This window comes from Tachypleus tridentatus, chromosome 7 (genome assembly GCF_004210375.1).
Source record: "Tachypleus tridentatus isolate NWPU-2018 chromosome 7, ASM421037v1, whole genome shotgun sequence".
Classification (NCBI taxonomy): domain Eukaryota; kingdom Metazoa; phylum Arthropoda; class Merostomata; order Xiphosura; family Limulidae; genus Tachypleus; species Tachypleus tridentatus.
The window spans coordinates 163,247,499-163,271,114 of NC_134831.1; the positions used below are offsets into that span (position 1 = coordinate 163,247,499).

Consider the following 23,616-nt stretch of genomic DNA (forward strand, 5'->3'; position numbering starts at 1 on the left):
ATAGAACATATTTTGTAAAATCATCTAACAAAGTTTAGATACTTTGATGGATAGTCAACATTGTTCCACCAAAGGAAGATTTTGCATTAGAAATGTTTTGATATTCTTTGAAAAGGTTTCTACTTTTGTAGGTGAAAGTTACATTGTAGATATGATGTATTTGGACTTTCAAAACGTATTTGACAAAGTATCACACCAAAGGATTGTAAAATAACTATCTATCTAGGTGGGGGAAGTTAACTAATTGGATGGAAGAATGGCTTGATGGAAGAAAGCAGTGCGTTGTTAGAAATAGAGCTCAGTCAAACTGGATTAATATCACAAATGGGGTATCTAAGGAATTAGTATTAGAATCTTTACTATTTTTGATTTCCATAAATGATATGGATGAAGAAATGGTCAATAAATCACTTAAATTTGTTTGTTTGTTTTGTTTGTTTTTGAATTTCGCACAAAGCTACTCGAGGGCTATCTGTGCTAACCGTCCCTATTTTGGCATTAGTCATCAGCTAGTCATCACCACCCACCACCAACTCTTGGGCTACTCTTTTACCAACGAATAGTAGGATTGACCGTCACATTATAACGCCCCCACGGCTGAAAGGGCGAGCATGTTTGGCGCGACGGGGATGCGAACCCACGACCCTTAACGCGCTTGGCCATGCCGGGCCTTACTTAAATTTGCTATGATATTAATGTTTCGGGTTTTGGTTACTCTGAAGAGAGTGCTACTGATTTACAAAAGAATTAAGTTCATTTAGTGAGTTGGTCAAATAAATGGGTTTTAATTATGATATATGTAAGATTATGCATGTGGGTTATCATAATTTGAATTATAAGTATAATTTAGATGGAAACAACTTTAATGGTGTCATCAAAAAAGTGGATCCCGTTGTAATAGGTGTTAATTCTCTAAAGCCAACCAATGAGAGTGTTGCTGCTATTGGTAGGGCAAATAGATTCAAGGTTGAATCTAAAGAGGTGAAAATGTTTTGGAAACTAGTTAGACCACATATAAAGTGTTGTGTTCTGTTTTGGGCTCCTTATCTCAGGAAATAAATTAAATTGTTGGAAAAGATTCAGAGGAGAGCCTCTGAAATGGTACCTGACACAGACAGGTTGTCTTATGAAGAGAGATTAAGATCCTTAATACTGTTCTCTTTTGAAAAAAGAAGAGTTAGAGGGCATCTGATTGAATGTGTTTAAAATTGTAAAGGAACTGATAATGTTGATGCATCAACATTTCTAATAGTTAACAGCAATAAATTATAGAACTACGGGACACAAGTACAGACGTAAACGAGGTAGAAACCGTTTCCAGCTAAGACAATTTTATTTTGATAGATATGTCAATGATAAGTGCTGCATTTACTGTTTTAATTTGATAATTTAGTTTGGCCTACAAGATGGGAAAGCCGAGATGGACCAACAGGTCTCTTGTTGTCCCTAGACATTATGTTATCTTAAAACGTATTAACCGTTTTATCCTAAAAAAACATTAATTGTTAATATTGTACTGGTATTTTAAATAACTTATAACTTATAATTACTCAGATTTATTTGTTCAAAGAAACACAGAAGGTCTTCATCATTTAATATTCGTTCATTTTAGAAGATATAATAACATAAAACTACCAAAACTTGTTCTGTTTCAACTAGAAACGGCTGCCTATACATTTGTTTTATGTATTTATATTTTCATCGATGCATAGAGTTCTTCAAACACCGTTTTGTTATAGTATCTACTGAAAATTAGAGTAACTTTCATTTTAATAACGAGTATGTGAGAACAGAATAGTTATTAAACGTCTTGACGTTCATTGGCTAGGCCGATGAGAGACAGGAGTTAACCAACTTAGTGACCCGTGGTCAGGCTTTTAAACATGGACCTCACACTGACCATTATAGATGTGTTTTCTTTTGTATATAAAGTAGACTTTTCCTTCATCTAAGAAACTGAAACTATCTACACTGGAAGGGAACCATCTTGTCACAAAGTGGTAACACTCGCGTGGGAGAACTCGATATTCTGTGTAATAGACACCTCGACGTAAAAGTGAGAAAATATGTTTTGAATTATATTAAACATAACGTTTTGCAGTTAACCTCGAACTGGTGTTTACTGTTACAAACATTCAATTATTAAATCATATAAGAAGTTTAACAATGTTTAAAAATAATTAAATGGTTTACATAAATTCCGTTTCAATGGTTGTACATTTAGTTGCCTCATATGGTTTAAAGGACAAATCAGCGACATAGGGTTGTAAAAGTTCTCTCTGATATGCAATGTTTGGATAATTTGTGTGACCATAGTGATTCGTGGCTAGCGATCAGAAACAATAATTCAGACGTTACTCTAGTTACCAGAACAAAATCCTTATGTTTTTGTAAGATCGATTGCATCCTATTTGAATATATCGAAACAGTTGCTCTATATTATGGTGTCAGTTATCCAAACTGTTTTGTTTCTCAGAAACGAGTTCCTCATATACTTACATACACACTCATACCAACCGTAAAAACAGTAGGTTGATTAGCTATCTACCACAATTTGTAGAAAAACATTGTATTATTTTTAACCGATAGTGTAAACAGTTTGTAATTTTTATACGATATGAAATATCCCTTTTCACACCTTAAAGTGTACAAACATAAGTTTAACTCATTATGTTAACAACTGTAGAGTATCACTTGGTCAGATTTTTCGTGTCTAAAGCCAGTACACTGTCGTTTAACCACTAGGGTGCCAGCGTTTATAAAAGTGACTAGAAATATGAGAAACATTATGGTGTAGTGATACTTCATACAGTGTTATAGTTACTTTATTTAAAACAAATAATTCTAAACAATGTTTATATCCATTATATCCAGAGAATAGATAATGACTAAAATTGTAGAAAAGTTGAATGTATAGAATATAAGATATGTAATATTATACCTCAAGAAGTACAATGAATTATAAAAACATCCTTTTGTTATATATATAAATATTTGACTGAATTATTGAACTTCGTAAAAATGTTGACTCTTTTAGCAGTAATTTTTAACAATTATCATTTTATTTCGTTTTATAATTAAATATTTCACATTTGTACATCTTTGTTATAAATTTAATTATTTAATTATTTTAAAATTCATATTTTTATTTGATTGTTATAATTTTAGTTTTTTCAATAGTGTTTTTCCAATTGTTTATTGATTATCACATATTGAGAAATATTAACCTGTCGATTTTCTTTTGCGTTTCGTCTCGTTTCTCGAGCAGATGGTCACTTCTAGCATCTCCTTAAAACATGTCTGATCCTATTGTTGATCTGTTGCTATGACAACCACATGGCCGAAGGGTTTAACCGCGTTTCGCTGTGCATCAAGAACTGCGGACAGTGTAAACAGATCTACGGGGCCCACTTCGAAGGGAAAGAGTGTGCTGAAGCCTGCGTCCAGTTTGGTGGTACCATGATGCCTGACTGCAACGATTTTGAAACGATTTCATCCTTCCTCAACAAACTGGAGTGAATCTCTACTTATTGTTTGTATGACTGAAATCTTCTTGGATTACACCGTGTTCTTCTATAACATTTAAATATTTTGAAGAGAAACTCTGGTGTTCAACTAAAGTACCAGTTTGACAAATAAAATGTCGTGGTTTATTAACTCTCATCTCTCTGTTTTGATTTTTTCCATTTCTATAATAAAAGACATTTTATGATTACTTTAGAATTCATGTTTCGAGCAATAACCGTTTAAAGAAACTTCAGTATGAAACATATTATTTCAGTTTCTATAATACAATTTTCACGACCAGCACGAGTCTTAGGTCCACACCAATGAGAATCCAAAATATATGACTTCTATTGAAATAATGAAACCATATTAATATCTCAGAACTAAAGGCTAAGCTATTTCCATTTAGTGTGATGATGTTAGTATTTTTGTGTTGATGGAAACTCATCTCTTTGTAGGTTGTTTGTTTTACAGATGCTCTTGCTGTCTGTTTGTTTATTTTTGTGCTTCGCTTAGCTTGATGGATCATTAGAAGTTGACACAAAACACCGAGCACATCGAAAAAACGTGATTAAACATATCTGCTCGGTCTATCTGCCTTGGTTGTCATAACAATATGGAAACTCCTAAGTTTTATTACTGGAATGTTTAGTTCGGTCTTGAAGACGACATATTAACAGTCATATTGAACACTGACTAATGAAGCTGACTGATGTGGTCGTCATGACGACATATTGAAGCTTGACTAGCTGACATGGTCGTCAAAACGACATATTGAAGCTTGGTCATATCGGCGAAAATCCCTAATATTAAATACTAGGTTTTTTGATATGAATGACGGGTAATATTGACATTTCTATTTCGTTTTGGGTAATACTGTAATTTGGATTTAATTCCAGGCAGTAATAACGTCATATAGAATTAGCTCCAAGCAATATTATCAGTAGTAGTTAGCTCCAGGTAACACTATCATGTCGAGTTAGGTCCTTGTGATAATGTCATTTGGAGTTAGTTCTGGGTGATAGTGTCTCTTTGAGTTAATTTGGAATGATAATGTTATTTAATCGTTGTTTAATCATTAGGTAACGCCCGGTCCAATACCACTTGACATTATTTTCTTGTGTTAAATTTATTTTAAAAAATGGCAGAAAATGTGATTAAGAATTATCAGCAAACACTGTAGAAAAAGTACTCAACACTTGTTAGTAAAATCTCTTGTGCGTGCGTTCTCTATATAATGACAAATATCCGTTGTTTGTATTGTTATAGAAAATGGACATTTTTTCACTACTGTTTATACAGTCAAATCACTGATCTTAAGTTATTCAAAGTTAAGTTATGTCGTAGAATGAAATTAGAAAGTTATATACGAATAATTAAGTGCGGCAAAGTTTAACCCTAACTAAATAAGGTAACGTACACAAGTTAAAATGGTGATTTATCACTTTGTTGGGGCCTGGCATGGCCTAGCGCGTTAAGGCGTGCGCTTCGTAATCTGAGGGTCGCGGATTCGCGCCCGAGTCGCGCTAAACATGCTCGCACTCCCAGCCGTGGGGGCGTTATAATGTGACGGTCAATCCCACTTTTCGTTGGTAAAAGAGTAGCCCAAGAGTTGGCGGTTGGTGGTGATGACTAGCTGCCTTCCCTCTAGTATTACACTGCTAAATTAGGGACGGCTAGCACAGATAGCCCTCGACTAGCTTTGTGCGAAATTCCAAAACAAACAAACAAACAAAATCACTTTGTCGAGTACAAGCCGTACTTAATAAAGATTAAACTATTGTTAGGCTTAAGACAAATGGAATTTTACATTTCAATGTCTGAGATCATAATTCTTTTGTAGTAGTTTAAAATTGAAAATTCTCTTCGATCAGTTTAATTATTGACATTCGTTTGATTCCTGTTAAGTTAATTAAATGGAAAAATAATTCGATCATGGTCTAGGTCTATGGTCCTACTTTTAAAGATGTAATTCTACTATAAAGATATTAATTTCATTGCAAATATCTTGCGGGTCTTTTTTTTAGTTACAGAATTGGGAGAAGCAAAAGAATCGGTTGTTTAAGAAATATTTCAGTTAGTACTATTATGGTTACTCTAGTAAAGGATTGTGAAATGTGAAATAATTCTGGAACGTGGAAATGTTTTTTGCTGTCCACAATATCTAATTTATAAAATAGCTTTCGCTACAATGGTAACATTCCCTCATGTGTATTGTAATTCATAACATTTATTTTTACGTTATGAATCTTCACACTTTTGTACTATAAGGCCCTGTCGAGTGTGTATATAATTTAGCCACTGGGTGCCCACCCAAATGGTTACAATCACAACCACAGAACTGAAAGTAATATTTTGTATGAATGTGCATACACGTTATGTTCAACATATATGAATAACAACCCTACGGATGAATTTATCTAAGGAAATTTTAATCTCTTGACAAGCACCGCAATAAGAAATCTCGGACCTACGTAGGACCTACGTACTGTTTATTTTTTTTTCAGGGGTGAGGGGTCCACAAGCAAGCTTCAGTGAGCTGTCACGCAAATTGTTAAATAGGTTGAACGTCAAGAGACTAATAATGTGTGGTTTGCTCTCTTTATATGATAAATACTTTTAAGACATACCTCTTTGTGGTATGCACACTTCTATCTTCTTGCCAAGAAAAGAACTGATTTTTCCATTACGGCTTCTCTTCTTATCAACAGATTTGTTTGTTTTGGAATTTCGCACAAAGCTACTCGAGGGCTATCTGTGCTAGCCGTCCCTAATTTAGCAGTGTAAGACTAGAGGAAGGCAGCTAGTCATCACCACCCACCGCCAACTCTTGGGCTACTCTTTTACCAACGAATAGTGGGATTGACCGTTACATTATAACGCCCCCACGGCTGGGAGGGCGAGCATGTTTGGCGCGACTCGGGCGCGAACCCGCGACCCCCAGATTACGAAGTGCACGCCTTAACGCGCTAGGCCATGCCGGGCCCCTTATCAACAGAAGAACTGATTTACAATTACGGCAACGGCCTGTCATGGCCAAGCGTGTTAAGGCGTGCGACCCGTAATCGGAGGGTCACAGGTTCGCATCCTCGTCGCGTCAAACATGCTCGCCCTTTCAGCCGTGGAGGCATTATAATGTAACGGTCAATCCAACGATTCGTTGGTTAAAGAATAGCCCAAGAGTTGGCGGTGGGTGGTGATGACTAGCTGCTTTCCTCTTGTCTTACATTACTAACTTAGGGACGGCTAGCACAGATAGCCCTCGAGTAGCTTTGTGCGAAATCCAAAAACAAACAAACAATTACGGCTTCTCTTCTTATCAACAAGAAGAACTGATTATTAATAACTGCTTATTTTCTTATCAACAGAAGAACTGATTTTAATAACGAAAGAGGTTATTTTTATTAGTGGTAATCTTCAATATATGGGAGAACTGATTTTAGCTACTTCTATTCATATCACCGGAAGAAATAATTTTGAGTTGTTGCACTTTTCTTAGCAATGAAAGAATTTATTCTTTTCATTAAAAAATACCTTTATTTAAAAAAAAGTTTACGTATATCAGTATGTCGCTATATCACCTAAAAATTCAGTAATTTTTTTTATTTTCCGTAAAAGATTTTAGTTCAAACTTTGAGATTTCTCATGTTTTCGTTCTTGTCTTGTTTGTTGGATAGGGTAGATTTATAAGATTTCCTTACGATCCTTTTGTTTTACTGTCAGTAATCCGATTTGTCGATGGTAATTTTTTAGAATTATAATGCTAAAATTCGGAGTTTTATTTCATGCGGTCAACAAAGTCCAAACACACCATTTCATCAGCAACGAAACGTTTATTGGATAAAATGAGTTCAACCCTCTTTAACCAGCTTTGTTTTACTGTTTTACTGGATAAAGGAATTTTCAACAATTTGTTACAAAAACTCTATTTATTAGAGAATAATGTTTTCAGCCCTTTTCTTTAATCTTTAATCAAACCCGTTTATTTGAATAACAGATTTTTACTACTTTATTTAACAACTCTACTTATTGAATAGATGCTTTTGTACCGGCCTTTTTATTGGCTATGGATGTTTGAAATATTTTTCAACAGTTCTTGTTTATTGGATAAAAATACTTTCAACCCTTTTCTTAGTGGAGGAAGATGCTTCAAGTTTTTTAATTCCGACCCTATAGACTGATAAAAGACGCTTCCAACTCTCCTTCACAACTCTTTTGTAACAATTTTGCTTATTGGATAAAAATTTTATCGACCCTTTTTACTACCTCTGTTTATTGGTTGGAATGTAAAAAGAAACAATTAACAGAAAGAATTAAAAAGCGCATGAAAGCCACGAATTATGTTCAACAATTCAGATTTTTTAAAGAACAATCAATTTTGAAGGAAAACCTATAAGAAGTCGAAAATTACATTAGTTGAAAAAGGAAGATACATAAATTAAAAATGTGTAAGTCTGTTTAGGTCAAAACAGTTATAATTTATTCATTTTTATTTTAAGTCTGCCATATATACATGAAATACATCATATATATTTTATGGTCTTGATAGAACATTTCGATATTTTATCACTTAATGATCGAATGTTACGATCCACAATATATCCCAGAACATGTTTTGTTCTGTCAGCTAAGGGTTGTTAACGACGTAACAGTTATTCACAGTATTCAGTTAAGAGTAGCCATATGGGCGGAGAGGACCGCTTACTGATTTACCTCTTTCTTATCAACGGTTATAAATTATGGCAAGATTGTCTGAGTCTTGATTGCCTATATCATAAGATGTTTTAGCAGAAAATGCCGAAAACTTTATTCAAAATTACCTGTAGTGACGATTTCTGTCTCTTTAAAATTATTTTCTTTCCTTGGTGTTCTGAAAGAACGTTGATGTTTTAAAGTTATCTTGTGTGTATATATGTATATGTATATCACAACTGATAATAGTTGTTTCAAAAGTATCTAGGCCTGACATCGAAGACTTTTTTAAAAATAATTTTGACCTAACATCGATATAAATATTTATTTTTTAAAATTCGAAGCCTTGTAGAATAAGAAACATTTAGTTATGAATTCGATAGTGAATAAAAATCTTTACTTCCAAAAATTATTAAGACATTTTTATTCTTTTATAAAAACCGCTAATATGTATGTATAAGTATTACAGTATAATAGTAGTGAAATGATAAATATTAATATAATTTTTAGTTTCATAGTATACGATCCTGTCGATACGTAGCAGAATAAACAATTAGTTGTTATTTTTGTTTCTTTCTTGAACACAAAACAACGCAAGGGGCCGTATATTCTCTGAAAAATCACGATTGTTAATATTGTAAGCCTTAGGGTTATGCCCACTGGAAGCATTGATTTGTAATGAGACATACATAAATTGTTTATTTTATCCAGTGTCCAAATCATGGAAAAGTTTTATCGAAAAAGTTATGTTCTACGATCAAATAAAAATATATATATACTGTTCCCAAAATTAAACAATTTAATGGTTGATTAAAAATTTGGATTATGAAAAGAATTATAAACAGCACATCTATATGGGGATACTGTTACAACCAGTGACCTTTAGCATGAAATCACATTTTCTTACGACTTGCAAAACGACAAAGAAAAAAAATTTTCACTAGAAAGGTTTATGAAAATGTTCATAGATTAATTAAGTATTTCATTTTACAATAGTTTCTTATATACAGTAATGTGTACAGGCGAATGAACTTTGTTTGTTTCTTTGTTTTGTAATTTCACCTGAAGCTACACGTGGGCTATCTGTGCTAACCTTCCGTAATTTAGCAATGTAAGACTAAAGAGAAGGCAGCTAGTCCACCTACCGCCATCTCTTTGACTACTCTTTCACCAATGAATAGTGGAATTTACTGTCACGGTATAACGCCCATACAGCCGTATGGGCGATCATGTTTGGCCGAATGAATGAACTTATGCTGCCATTTAGATTGTAAGAATTTGTATTTCACACTGTTCGACCAATTCCATCAAACTAACTCTGCTGTATTCTGTTTGTTGCTGAATTTGACGTAAAGCTACTTGAAGACTAGCTGTGCTATTTGTTTTCGTAATTTTGATCTAAGAGGTCCTGTCAGATCCAGTTTTCTGAGAACGGACTTGATTGCAACAAAATTAAAACAAAAAAATTTCCATGGTTTTGTCTCTCTTATAGGTCTTTCCCATAAAGCACTGAGTTATCTAGAATACAATAATTGTAAGACTGGTAAAAGGATTAGTGGAATCGTATAGTGAATAAAACTTAATAACAGAACACAAATAAATAAAACGAATCAAACATAATATTGTTTCGTACAGTGAAAATGATAATTTTATACATGAATACCAGATAGTGCTAGGTATTTGTCTCTTATAACAACAGCTTCTTTAATAAGATGATTATCTTTAAATCAGGTGCTCAAACACAAAACAGAGGATTTTGAATGCTTCATTGTTTCTGTCGTCCAATATTCGTAATGTAATAAACAACATTTTAACATGTAGTTTTATACAGGCATCTGAAAGTCAGCTATATAAATTTTCTCTATTTAACAGTTCTTCTTGATCTGCTAAGTTTCATTGCTTAACTGCAACACGTGACCAGTTCACTTCATTATTCAATTTTATTCACATACGATAAGAAGCGTAGCGAAACGTGGTGTCTTTTCACACTGAAATGAAAAATAAGTTTTAAAACTTGTCAATTTTGTAAGTCCTTGAATACTGGACAAGCACCAGCTCTTCGGAAAATAACGAATGCTTTTCAACGTCTGCATGGAAGATAAAACAAGTTGTCTTAGTAACTGTAGATCTTTTATTCTTACATCAGTTGTGGGAAAAGTTTTGGAAAGTTTCATAGAACATATTTTGTAAAATCATCTAACAAAGTTTAGATACTTTGATGGATAGTCAACATTGTTCCACCAAAGGAAGATTTTGCATTAGAAATGTTTTGATATTCTTTGAAAAGGTTTCTACTTTTGTAGGTGAAAGTTACATTGTAGATATGATGTATTTGGACTTTCAAAACGTATTTGACAAAGTATCACACCAAAGGATTGTAAAATAACTATCTATCTAGGTGGGGGAAGTTAACTAATTGGATGGAAGAATGGCTTGATGGAAGAAAGCAGTGCGTTGTTAGAAATAGAGCTCAGTCAAACTGGATTAATATCACAAATGGGGTATCTAAGGAATTAGTATTAGAATCTTTACTATTTTTGATTTCCATAAATGATATGGATGAAGAAATGGTCAATAAATCACTTAAATTTGTTTGTTTGTTTTGTTTGTTTTTGAATTTCGCACAAAGCTACTCGAGGGCTATCTGTGCTAACCGTCCCTATTTTGGCATTAGTCATCAGCTAGTCATCACCACCCACCACCAACTCTTGGGCTACTCTTTTACCAACGAATAGTAGGATTGACCGTCACATTATAACGCCCCCACGGCTGAAAGGGCGAGCATGTTTGGCGCGACGGGGATGCGAACCCACGACCCTTAACGCGCTTGGCCATGCCGGGCCTTACTTAAATTTGCTATGATATTAATGTTTCGGGTTTTGGTTACTCTGAAGAGAGTGCTACTGATTTACAAAAGAATTAAGTTCATTTAGTGAGTTGGTCAAATAAATGGGTTTTAATTATGATATATGTAAGATTATGCATGTGGGTTATCATAATTTGAATTATAAGTATAATTTAGATGGAAACAACTTTAATGGTGTCATCAAAAAAGTGGATCCCGTTGTAATAGGTGTTAATTCTCTAAAGCCAACCAATGAGAGTGTTGCTGCTATTGGTAGGGCAAATAGATTCAAGGTTGAATCTAAAGAGGTGAAAATGTTTTTGGAAACTAGTTAGACCACATATAAAGTGTTGTGTTCTGTTTTGGGCTCCTTATCTCAGGAAATAAATTAAATTGTTGGAAAAGATTCAGAGGAGAGCCTCTGAAATGGTACCTGACACAGACAGGTTGTCTTATGAAGAGAGATTAAGATCCTTAATACTGTTCTCTTTTGAAAAAAGAAGAGTTAGAGGGCATCTGATTGAATGTGTTTAAAATTGTAAAAAGGAACTGATAATGTTGATGCATCAACATTTCTAATAGTTAACAGCAATAAATTATAGAACTACGGGACACAAGTACAGACGTAAACGAGGTAGAAACCGTTTCCAGCTAAGACAATTTTATTTTGATAGATATGTCAATGATAAGTGCTGCATTTACTGTTTTAATTTGATAATTTAGTTTGGCCTACAAGATGGGAAAGCCGAGATGGACCAACAGGTCTCTTGTTGTCCCTAGACATTATGTTATCTTAAAAACGTATTAACCGTTTTATCCTAAAAAAACATTAATTGTTAATATTGTACTGGTATTTTAAATAACTTATAACTTATAATTACTCAGATTTATTTGTTCAAAGAAACACAGAAGGTCTTCATCATTTAATATTCGTTCATTTTAGAAGATATAATAACATAAAAACTACCAAAACTTGTTCTGTTTCAACTAGAAACGGCTGCCTATACATTTGTTTTATGTATTTATATTTTTCATCGATGCATAGAGTTCTTCAAACACCGTTTTGTTATAGTATCTACTGAAAATTAGAGTAACTTTCATTTTAATAACGAGTATGTGAGAACAGAATAGTTATTAAACGTCTTGACGTTCATTGGCTAGGCCGATGAGAGACAGGAGTTAACCAACTTAGTGACCCGTGGTCAGGCTTTTAAACATGGACCTCACACTGACCATTATAGATGTGTTTTCTTTTGTATATAAAGTAGACTTTTCCTTCATCTAAGAAACTGAAACTATCTACACTGGAAGGGAACCATCTTGTCACAAAGTGGTAACACTCGCGTGGGGAGAACTCGATATTCTGTGTAATAGACACCTCGACGTAAAAGTGAGAAAATATGTTTTGAATTATATTAAACATAACGTTTTGCAGTTAACCTCGAACTGGTGTTTACTGTTACAAACATTCAATTATTAAATCATATAAGAAGTTTAACAATGTTTAAAAATAATTAAATGGTTTACATAAATTCCGTTTCAATGGTTGTACATTTAGTTGCCTCATATGGTTTAAAGGACAAATCAGCGACATAGGGTTGTAAAAGTTCTCTCTGATATGCAATGTTTGGATAATTTGTGTGACCATAGTGATTCGTGGCTAGCGATCAGAAACAATAATTCAGACGTTACTCTAGTTACCAGAACAAAATCCTTATGTTTTTGTAAGATCGATTGCATCCTATTTGAATATATCGAAACAGTTGCTCTATATTATGGTGTCAGTTATCCAAACTGTTTTGTTTCTCAGAAACGAGTTCCTCATATACTTACATACACACTCATACCAACCGTAAAAAACAGTAGGTTGATTAGCTATCTACCACAATTTGTAGAAAAACATTGTATTATTTTTAACCGATAGTGTAAACAGTTTGTAATTTTATACGATATGAAATATCCCTTTTCACACCTTAAAGTGTACAAACATAAGTTTAACTCATTATGTTAACATCTGTAGGGTATCACTTGGTCAGATTTTTCGTGTCTAAAGCCAGTACACTGTCGTTTAACCACTAGGGTGCCAGCGTTTATAAAAAGTGACTAGAAATATGAGAAACATTATGGTGTAGTGATACTTCATACAGTGTTATAGTTACTTTATTTAAAACAAATAATTCTAAACAATGTTTATATCCATTATATCCAGAGAATAGATAATGACTAAAATTGTAGAAAAGTTGAATGTATAGAATATAAGATATGTAATATTATACCTCAAGAAGTACAATGAATTATAAAAACATCCTTTTGTTATATATATAAATATTTGACTGAATTATTGAACTTCGTAAAAATGTTGACTCTTTTAGCAGTAATTTTAACAATTATCATTTTTATTTCGTTTTATAATTAAATATTTCACATTTGTACATCTTTGTTATAAATTTTATTATTTTAAAATTCATATTTTTATTTGATTGTTATAATTTTAGTTTTTTCAATAGTGTTTTTCCAATTGTTTATTGATTATCACATATTGAGAAATATTAACCTGTCGATTTTCTTTTGCGTTTCGTCTCGTTTCTCGAGCAGATGGTCACTTCTAGCATCTCCTTAAAAACATGTCTGATCCTATTGTTGATCTGTTGCTATGACAACCACATGGCCGAAGGGTTTAACCGCGTTTCGCTGTGCATCAAGAACTGCGGACAGTGTAAACAGATCTACGGGGCCCACTTCGAAGGGAAAGAGTGTGCTGAAGCCTGCGTCCAGTTTGGTGGTACCATGATGCCTGACTGCAACGATTTTGAAACGATTTCATCCTTCCTCAACAAACTGGAGTGAATCTCTACTTATTGTTTGTATGACTGAAATCTTCTTGGATTACACCGTGTTCTTCTATAACATTTAAATATTTTGAAGAGAAACTCTGGTGTTCAACTAAAGTACCAGTTTGACAAATAAAATGTCGTGGTTTATTAACTCTCATCTCTCTGTTTTGATTTTTTTCCATTTCTATAATAAAAGACATTTTATGATTACTTTAGAATTCATGTTTCGAGCAATAACCGTTTAAAGAAACTTCAGTATGAAACATATTATTTCAGTTTCTATAATACAATTTTCACGACCAGCACGAGTCTTAGGTCCACACCAATGAGAATCCAAAAATATATGACTTCTATTGAAATAATGAAACCATATTAATATCTCAGAACTAAAGGCTAAGCTATTTCCATTTAGTGTGATGATGTTAGTATTTTTGTGTTGATGGAAACTCATCTCTTTGTAGGTTGTTTGTTTTACAGATGCTCTTGCTGTCTGTTTGTTTATTTTTGTGCTTCGCTTAGCTTGATGGATCATTAGAAGTTGACACAAAACACCGAGCACATCGAAAAAAACGTGATTAAACATATCTGCTCGGTCTATCTGCCTTGGTTGTCATAACAATATGGAAACTCCTAAGTTTTATTACTGGAATGTTTAGTTCGGTCTTGAAGACGACATATTAACAGTCATATTGAACACTGACTAATGAAGCTGACTGATGTGGTCGTCATGACGACATATTGAAGCTTGACTAGCTGACATGGTCGTCAAAACGACATATTGAAGCTTGGTCATATCGGCGAAAATCCCTAATATTAAATACTAGGTTTTTTGATATGAATGACGGGTAATATTGACATTTCTATTTCGTTTTGGGTAATACTGTAATTTGGATTTAATTCCAGGCAGTAATAACGTCATATAGAATTAGCTCCAAGCAATATTATCAGTAGTAGTTAGCTCCAGGTAACACTATCATGTCGAGTTAGGTCCTTGTGATAATGTCATTTGGAGTTAGTTCTGGGTGATAGTGTCTCTTTGAGTTAATTTGGAATGATAATGTTATTTAATCGTTGTTTAATCATTAGGTAACGCCCGGTCCAATACCACTTGACATTATTTTCTTGTGTTAAATTTATTTTAAAAAATGGCAGAAAATGTGATTAAGAATTATCAGCAAACACTGTAGAAAAAGTACTCAACACTTGTTAGTAAAATCTCTTGTGCGTGCGTTCTCTATATAATGACAAATATCCGTTGTTTGTATTGTTATAGAAAATGGACATTTTTTCACTACTGTTTATACAGTCAAATCACTGATCTTAAGTTATTCAAAGTTAAGTTATGTCGTAGAATGAAATTAGAAAGTTATATACGAATAATTAAGTGCGGCAAAGTTTAACCCTAACTAAATAAGGTAACGTACACAAGTTAAAATGGTGATTTATCACTTTGTTGGGGCCTGGCATGGCCTAGCGCGTTAAGGCGTGCGCTTCGTAATCTGAGGGTCGCGGATTCGCGCCCGAGTCGCGCTAAACATGCTCGCACTCCCAGCCGTGGGGGCGTTATAATGTGACGGTCAATCCCACTTTTCGTTGGTAAAGAGTAGCCGAAGAGTTGGCGGTTGGTGGTGATGACTAGCTGCCTTCCCTTTAGTATTACACTGCTAAATTAGGGACGGCTAGCACAGATAGCCCTCGACTAGCTTTGTGCGAAATTCCAAAACAAACAAACAAACAAAATCACTTTGTCGAGTACAAGCCGTACTTAATAAAGATTAAACTATTGTTAGGCTTAAGACAAATGGAATTTTACATTTCAATGTCTGAGATCATAATTCTTTTGTAGTAGTTTAAAATTGAAAATTCTCTTCGATCAGTTTAATTATTGACATTCGTTTGATTCCTGTTAAGTTAATTAAATGGAAAAATAATTCGATCATGGTCTAGGTCTATGGTCCTACTTTTAAAGATGTAATTCTACTATAAAGATATTAATTTCATTGCAAATATCTTGCGGGTCTTTTTTTTAGTTACAGAATTGGGAGAAGCAAAAGAATCGGTTGTTTAAGAAATATTTCAGTTAGTACTATTATGGTTACTCTAGTAAAGGATTGTGAAATGTGAAATAATTCTGGAACGTGGAAATGTTTTTTTGCTGTCCACAATATCTAATTTATAAAATAGCTTTCGCTACAATGGTAACATTCCCTCATGTGTATTGTAATTCATAACATTTATTTTTACGTTATGAATCTTCACACTTTGTACTATAAGGCCCTGTCGAGTGTGTATATAATTTAGCCACTGGGTGCCCACCCAAATGGTTACAATCACAACCACAGAACTGAAAGTAATATTTTGTATGAATGTGCATACACGTTATGTTCAACATATATGAATAACAACCCTACGGATGAATTTATCTAAGGAAATTTTAATCTCTTGACAAGCACCGCAATAAGAAATCTCGGACCTACGTAGGACCTACGTACTGTTTATTGTTTTTTTCAGGGGTGAGGGGTCCACAAGCAAGCTTCAGTGAGCTGTCACGCAAATTGTTAAATAGGTTGAACGTCAAGAGACTAATAATGTGTGGTTTGCTCTCTTTATATGATAAATACTTTTAAGACATACCTCTTTGTGGTATGCACACTTCTATCTTCTTGCCAAGAAAAGAACTGATTTTTCCATTACGGCTTCTCTTCTTATCAACAGATTTGTTTGTTTTGGAATTTCGCACAAAGCTACTCGAGGGCTATCTGTGCTAGCCGTCCCTAATTTAGCAGTGTAAGACTAGAGGAAGGCAGCTAGTCATCACCACCACCGCCAACTCTTGGGCTACTCTTTTACCAACGAATAGTGGGATTGACCGTTACTTTATAACGCCCCCACGGCTGGGAGGGCGAGCATGTTTGGCGCGACTCGGGCGCGAACCCGCGACCCCCAGATTACGAAGTGCACGCCTTAACGCGCTAGGCCATGCCGGGCCCCTTATCAACAGAAGAACTGATTTACAATTACGGCAACGGCCTGTCATGGCCAAGCGTGTTAAGGCGTGCGACCCGTAATCGGAGGGTCACAGGTTCGCATCCTCGTCGCGTCAAACATGCTCGCCCTTTCAGCCGTGGAGGCATTATAATGTAACGGTCAATCCAACGATTCGTTGGTTAAAGAATAGCCCAAGAGTTGGCGGTGGGTGGTGATGACTAGCTGCTTTCCCTCTTGTCTTACATTACTAACTTAGGGACGGCTAGCACAGATAGCCCTCGAGTAGCTTTGTGCGAAATCCAAAAACAAACAAACAATTACGGCTTCTCTTCTTATCAACAAGAAGAACTGATTATTAATAACTGCTTATTTTCTTATCAACAGAAGAACTGATTTTAATAACGAAAGAGGTTATTTTATTAGTGGTAATCTTCAATATATGGGAGAACTGATTTTAGCTACTTCTATTCATATCACCGGAAGAAATAATTTTGAGTTGTTGCACTTTTCTTAGCAATGAAAGAATTTATTCTTTTCATTAAAAAATACCTTTATTTAAAAAAAGTTTACGTATATCAGTATGTCGCTATATCACCTAAAATTCAGTAATTTTTTTATTTTCCGTAAAAGATTTTAGTTCAAACTTTGAGATTTCTCATGTTTTTCGTTCTTGTCTTGTTTGTTGGATAGGGTAGATTTATAAGATTTCCTTACGATCCTTTTTGTTTTACTGTCAGTAATCCGATTTGTCGATGGTAATTTTTAGAATTATAATGCTAAAATTCGAGTTTTATTTCATGCGGTCAACAAAGTCCAAACACACCATTTCATCAGCAACGAAACGTTTATTGGATAAAATGAGTTCAACCCTCTTTAATCTTTAACCAGCTTTGTTTTACTGTTTTACTGGATAAAGGAATTTTCAACAATTTGTTACAAAAACTCTATTTATTAGAGAATAATGTTTTCAGCCCTTTTCTTTAATCTTTAATCAAACCCGTTTATTTGAATAACAGATTTTTACTACTTTATTTAACAACTCTACTTATTGAATAGATGCTTTTGTACCGGCCTTTTTATTGGCTATGGATGTTTGAAATATTTTTCAACAGTTCTTGTTTATTGGATAAAAATACTTTCAACCCTTTTCTTAGTGGAGGAAGATGCTTCAAGTTTTTTAATTCCGACCCTATAGACTGATAAAAGACGCTTCCAACTCTCCTTCACAACTCTTTTGTAACAATTTTGCTTATTGGATAAAAATTTTATCGACCCTTTTTACTACCTCTGTTTATTGGTTGGAATGTAAAAAGAAACAATTAACAGAAAGAATTAAAAAGCGCATGAAAGCCACGAATTATGTTCAACAATTCAGATTTTTTAAAGAACAATCAATTTTGAAGGAAAACCTATAAGAAGTCGAAAATTACATTAGTTGAAAAAGGAAGATACATAAATTAAAAATGTGTAAGTCTGTTTAGGTCAAAACAGTTATAATTTATTCATTTTTATTTTAAGTCTGCCATATATACATGAAATACATCATATATATTTTATGGTCTTGATAGAACATTTCGATATTTTATCACTTAATGATCGAATGTTACGATCCACAATATATCCCAGAACATGTTTTGTTCTGTCAGCTAAAGGGTTGTTAACGACGTAACAGTTATTCACAGTATTCAGTTAAGAGTAGCCATATGGGCGGAGAGGACCGCTTACTGATTTACCTCTTTCTTATCAACGGTTATAAATTATGGCAAGATTGTCTGAGTCTTGATTGCCTATATCATAAGATGTTTTAGCAGAAAATGCCGAAAACTTTATTCAAAAATTACCTGTAGTGACGATTTCTGTCTCTTTAAAATTATTTTCTTTCCTTGGTGTTCTGAAAAAACGTTGATGTTTTAAAGTTATCTTGTGTGTATATATGTATATGTATATCACAACTGATAATAGTTGTTTCAAAAGTATCTAGGCCTGACATCGAAGACTTTTTTAAAAATAATTTTGACCTAACATCGATATAAATATTTATTTTTTAAAATTCGAAGCCTTGTAGAATAAGAAACATTTAGTTATGAATTCGATAGTGAATAAAAATCTTTACTTCCAAAAATTATTAAGACATTTTTATTCTTTTATAAAAACCGCTAATATGTATGTATAAGTATTACAGTATAATAGTAGTGAAATGATAAATATTAATATAATTTTTAGTTTCATAGTATACGATCCTGTCGATACGTAGCAGAATAAACAATTAGTTGTTATTTTTGTTTCTTTCTTGAACACAAAACAACGCAAGGGGCCGTATATTCTCTGAAAAATCACGATTGTTAATATTGTAAGCCTTAGGGTTATGCCCACTGGAAGCATTGATTTGTAATGAGACATACATAAATTGTTTATTTTATCCAGTGTCCAAATCATGGAAAAGTTTTATCGAAAAAAGTTATGTTCTACGATCAAATAAAAATATATATATACTGTTCCCAAAATTAAACAATTTAATGGTTGATTAAAAATTTGGATTATGAAAAGAATTATAAACAGCACATCTATATGGGGATACTGTTACAACCAGTGACCTTTAGCATGAAATCACATTTTCTTACGACTTGCAAAAACGACAAAGAAAAAAAATTTTCACTAGAAAGGTTTATGAAAATGTTCATAGATTAATTAAGTATTTCATTTTACAATAGTTTCTTATATACAGTAATGTGTACAGGCGAATGAACTTTGTTTGTTTCTTTGTTTTTGTAATTTCACCTGAAGCTACACGTGGGCTATCTGTGCTAACCTTCCGTAATTTAGCAATGTAAGACTAAAGAGAAGGCAGCTAGTCCACCTACCGCCATCTCTTTGACTACTCTTTCACCAATGAATAGTGGAATTTACTGTCACGGTATAACGCCCATACAGCCGTATGGGCGATCATGTTTGGCCGAATGAATGAACTTATGCTGCCATTTAGATTGTAAGAATTTGTATTTCACACTGTTCGACCAATTCCATCAAACTAACTCTGCTGTATTCTGTTTGTTGCTGAATTTGACGTAAAGCTACTTGAAGACTAGCTGTGCTATTTGTTTTCGTAATTTTGATCTAAGAGGTCCTGTCAGATCCAGTTTTCTGAGAACGGACTTGATTGCAACAAAATTAAAAACAAAAAAATTTCCATGGTTTTCGTCTCTCTTATAGGTCTTTCCCATAAAGCACTGAGTTATCTAGAATACAATAATTGTAAGACTGGTAAAAGGATTAGTGGAATCGTATAGTGAATAAAACTTAATAACAGAACACAAATAAATAAAAACGAATCAAACATAATATTGTTTCGTACAGTGAAAATGATAATTTTATACATGAATACCAGATAGTGCTAGGTATTTGTCTCTTATAACAACAGCTTCTTTAATAAGATGATTATCTTTAAATCAGGTGCTCAAACACAAAACAGAGGATTTTGAATGCTTCATTGTTTCTGTCGTCCAATATTCGTAATGTAATAAACAACATTTTAACATGTAGTTTTATACAGGCATCTGAAAGTCAGCTATATAAATTTTCTCTATTTAACAGTTCTTCTTGATCTGCTAAGTTTCATTGCTTAACTGCAACACGTGACCAGTTCACTTCATTATTCAATTTTATTCACATACGATAAGAAGCGTAGCGAAACGTGGTGTCTTTTCACACTGAAATGAAAAATAAGTTTTAAAAACTTGTCAATTTTTGTAAGTCCTTGAATACTGGACAAGCACCAGCTCTTCGGAAAATAACGAATGCTTTTCAACGTCTGCATGGAAGATAAAACAAGTTGTCTTAGTAACTGTAGATCTTTTATTCTTACATCAGTTGTGGGAAAAGTTTTGGAAAGTTTCATAGAACATATTTTGTAAAATCATCTAACAAAGTTTAGATACTTTGATGGATAGTCAACATTGTTCCACCAAAGGAAGATTTTGCATTAGAAATGTTTTGATATTCTTTGAAAAGGTTTCTACTTTTGTAGGTGAAAGTTACATTGTAGATATGATGTATTTGGACTTTCAAAACGTATTTGACAAAGTATCACACCAAAGGATTGTAAAAATAACTATCTATCTAGGTGGGGGAAGTTAACTAATTGGATGGAAGAATGGCTTGATGGAAGAAAGCAGTGCGTTGTTAGAAATAGAGCTCAGTCAAACTGGATTAATATCACAAATGGGGTATCTAAGGAATTAGTATTAGAATCTTTACTATTTATGATTTCCATAAATGATATGGATGAAGAAATGGTCAATAAATCACTTAAATTTGTTTGTTTGTTTTGTTTGTTTTTGAATTTCGCACAAAGCTACTCGAGGGCTATCTGTGCTAACCGTCCCTATTTTGGCATTAGTCATCAGCTAGTCATCACCACCCACCACCAACTCTTGGGCTACTCTTTTACCAACGAATAGTAGGATTGACCGTCACATTATAACGCCCCCACGGCTGAAAGGGCGAGCATGTTTGGCGCGACGGGGATGCGAACCCACGACCCTTAACGCGCTTGGCCATGCCGGGCCTTACTTAAATTTGCTATGATATTAATGTTTCGGGTTTTGGTTACTCTGAAGAGAGTGCTACTGATTTACAAAAGAATTAAGTTCATTTAGTGAGTTGGTCAAATAAATGGGTTTTAATTATGATATATGTAAGATTATGCATGTGGGTTATCATAATTTGAATTATAAGTATAATTTAGATGGAAACAACTTTAATGGTGTCATCAAAAAAGTGGATCCCGTTGTAATAGGTGTTAATTCTCTAAAGCCAACCAATGAGAGTGTTGCTGCTATTGGTAGGGCAAATAGATTCAAGGTTGAATCTAAAGAGGTGAAAATGTTTTTGGAAACTAGTTAGACCACATATAAAGTGTTGTGTTCTGTTTTGGGCTCCTTATCTCAGGAAATAAATTAAATTGTTGGAAAAGATTCAGAGGAGAGCCTCTGAAATGGTACCTGACACAGACAGGTTGTCTTATGAAGAGAGATTAAGATCCTTAATACTGTTCTCTTTTGAAAAAAGAAGAGTTAGAGGGCATCTGATTGAATGTGTTTAAAATTGTAAAAGGAACTGATAATGTTGATGCATCAACATTTCTAATAGTTAACAGCAATAAATTATAGAACTACGGGACACAAGTACAGACGTAAACGAGGTAGAAACCGTTTCCAGCTAAGACAATTTTATTTTGATAGATATGTCAATGATAAGTGCTGCATTTACTGTTTTAATTTGATAATTTAGTTTGGCCTACAAGATGGGAAAGCCGAGATGGACCAACAGGTCTCTTGTTGTCCCTAGACATTATGTTATCTTAAAAACGTATTAACCGTTTTATCCTAAAAAAAACATTAATTGTTAATATTGTACTGGTATTTTAAATAACTTATAATTACTCAGATTTATTTGTTCAAAGAAACACAGAAGGTCTTCATCATTTAATATTCGTTCATTTTAGAAGATATAATAACATAAAAACTACCAAAACTTGTTCTGTTTCAACTAGAAACGGCTGCCTATACATTTGTTTTATGTATTTATATTTTTCATCGATGCATAGAGTTCTTCAAACACCGTTTTGTTATAGTATCTACTGAAAATTAGAGTAACTTTCATTTTAATAACGAGTATGTGAGAACAGAATAGTTATTAAACGTCTTGACGTTCATTGGCTAGGCCGATGAGAGACAGGAGTTAACCAACTTAGTGACCCGTGGTCAGGCTTTTAAACATGGACCTCACACTGACCATTATAGATGTGTTTTCTTTTGTATATAAAGTAGACTTTTCCTTCATCTAAGAAACTGAAACTATCTACACTGGAAGGGAACCATCTTGTCACAAAGTGGTAACACTCGCGTGGGAAGAACTCGATATTCTGTGTAATAGACACCTCGACGTAAAAGTGAGAAAATATGTTTTGAATTATATTAAACATAACGTTTTGCAGTTAACCTCGAACTGGTGTTTACTGTTACAAACATTCAATTATTAAATCATATAAGAAGTTTAACAATGTTTAAAAATAATTAAATGGTTTACATAAATTCCGTTTCAATGGTTGTACATTTAGTTGCCTCATATGGTTTAAAGGACAAATCAGCGACATAGGGTTGTAAAAGTTCTCTCTGATATGCAATGTTTGGATAATTTGTGTGACCATAGTGATTCGTGGCTAGCGATCAGAAACAATAATTCAGACGTTACTCTAGTTACCAGAACAAAATCCTTATGTTTTTGTAAGATCGATTGCATCCTATTTGAATATATCGAAACAGTTGCTCTATATTATGGTGTCAGTTATCCAAACTGTTTTGTTTCTCAGAAACGAGTTCCTCATATACTTACATACACACTCATACCAACCGTAAAAACAGTAGGTTGATTAGCTATCTACCACAATTTGTAGAAAAACATTGTATTATTTTTAACCGATAGTGTAAACAGTTTGTAATTTTATACGATATGAAATATCCCTTTTCACACCTTAAAGTGTACAAACATAAGTTTAACTCATTATGTTAACAACTGTAGAGTATCACTTGGTCAGATTTTTCGTGTCTAAAGCCAGTACACTGTCGTTTAACCACTAGGGTGCCAGCGTTTATAAAAAGTGACTAGAAATATGAGAAACATTATGGTGTAGTGATACTTCATACAGTGTTATAGTTACTTTATTTAAAACAAATAATTCTAAACAATGTT

The 23,616-nt window shown here is 33.6% G+C and overlaps 1 protein-coding gene and 1 long non-coding RNA gene across 2 annotated transcripts in view; both read left to right on the forward strand.

The window, feature by feature from the left end:
* LOC143258208 (uncharacterized) overlaps positions 1–23,616 on the forward strand; it is a 309,532-nt gene that overhangs the window by 42,099 nt on the left and 243,817 nt on the right. The window lies entirely within an intron of this gene.
* On the forward strand, positions 12,345–14,033 carry LOC143258203 (eclosion hormone-like). The gene is made up of 2 exons (XM_076517202.1): positions 12,345–12,434; positions 13,640–14,033. The coding sequence occupies exon 2, from the start codon at positions 13,640–13,642 to the stop codon at positions 13,889–13,891; it is 252 nt and encodes an 83-aa protein (XP_076373317.1). The 5' UTR covers positions 12,345–12,434; the 3' UTR covers positions 13,892–14,033.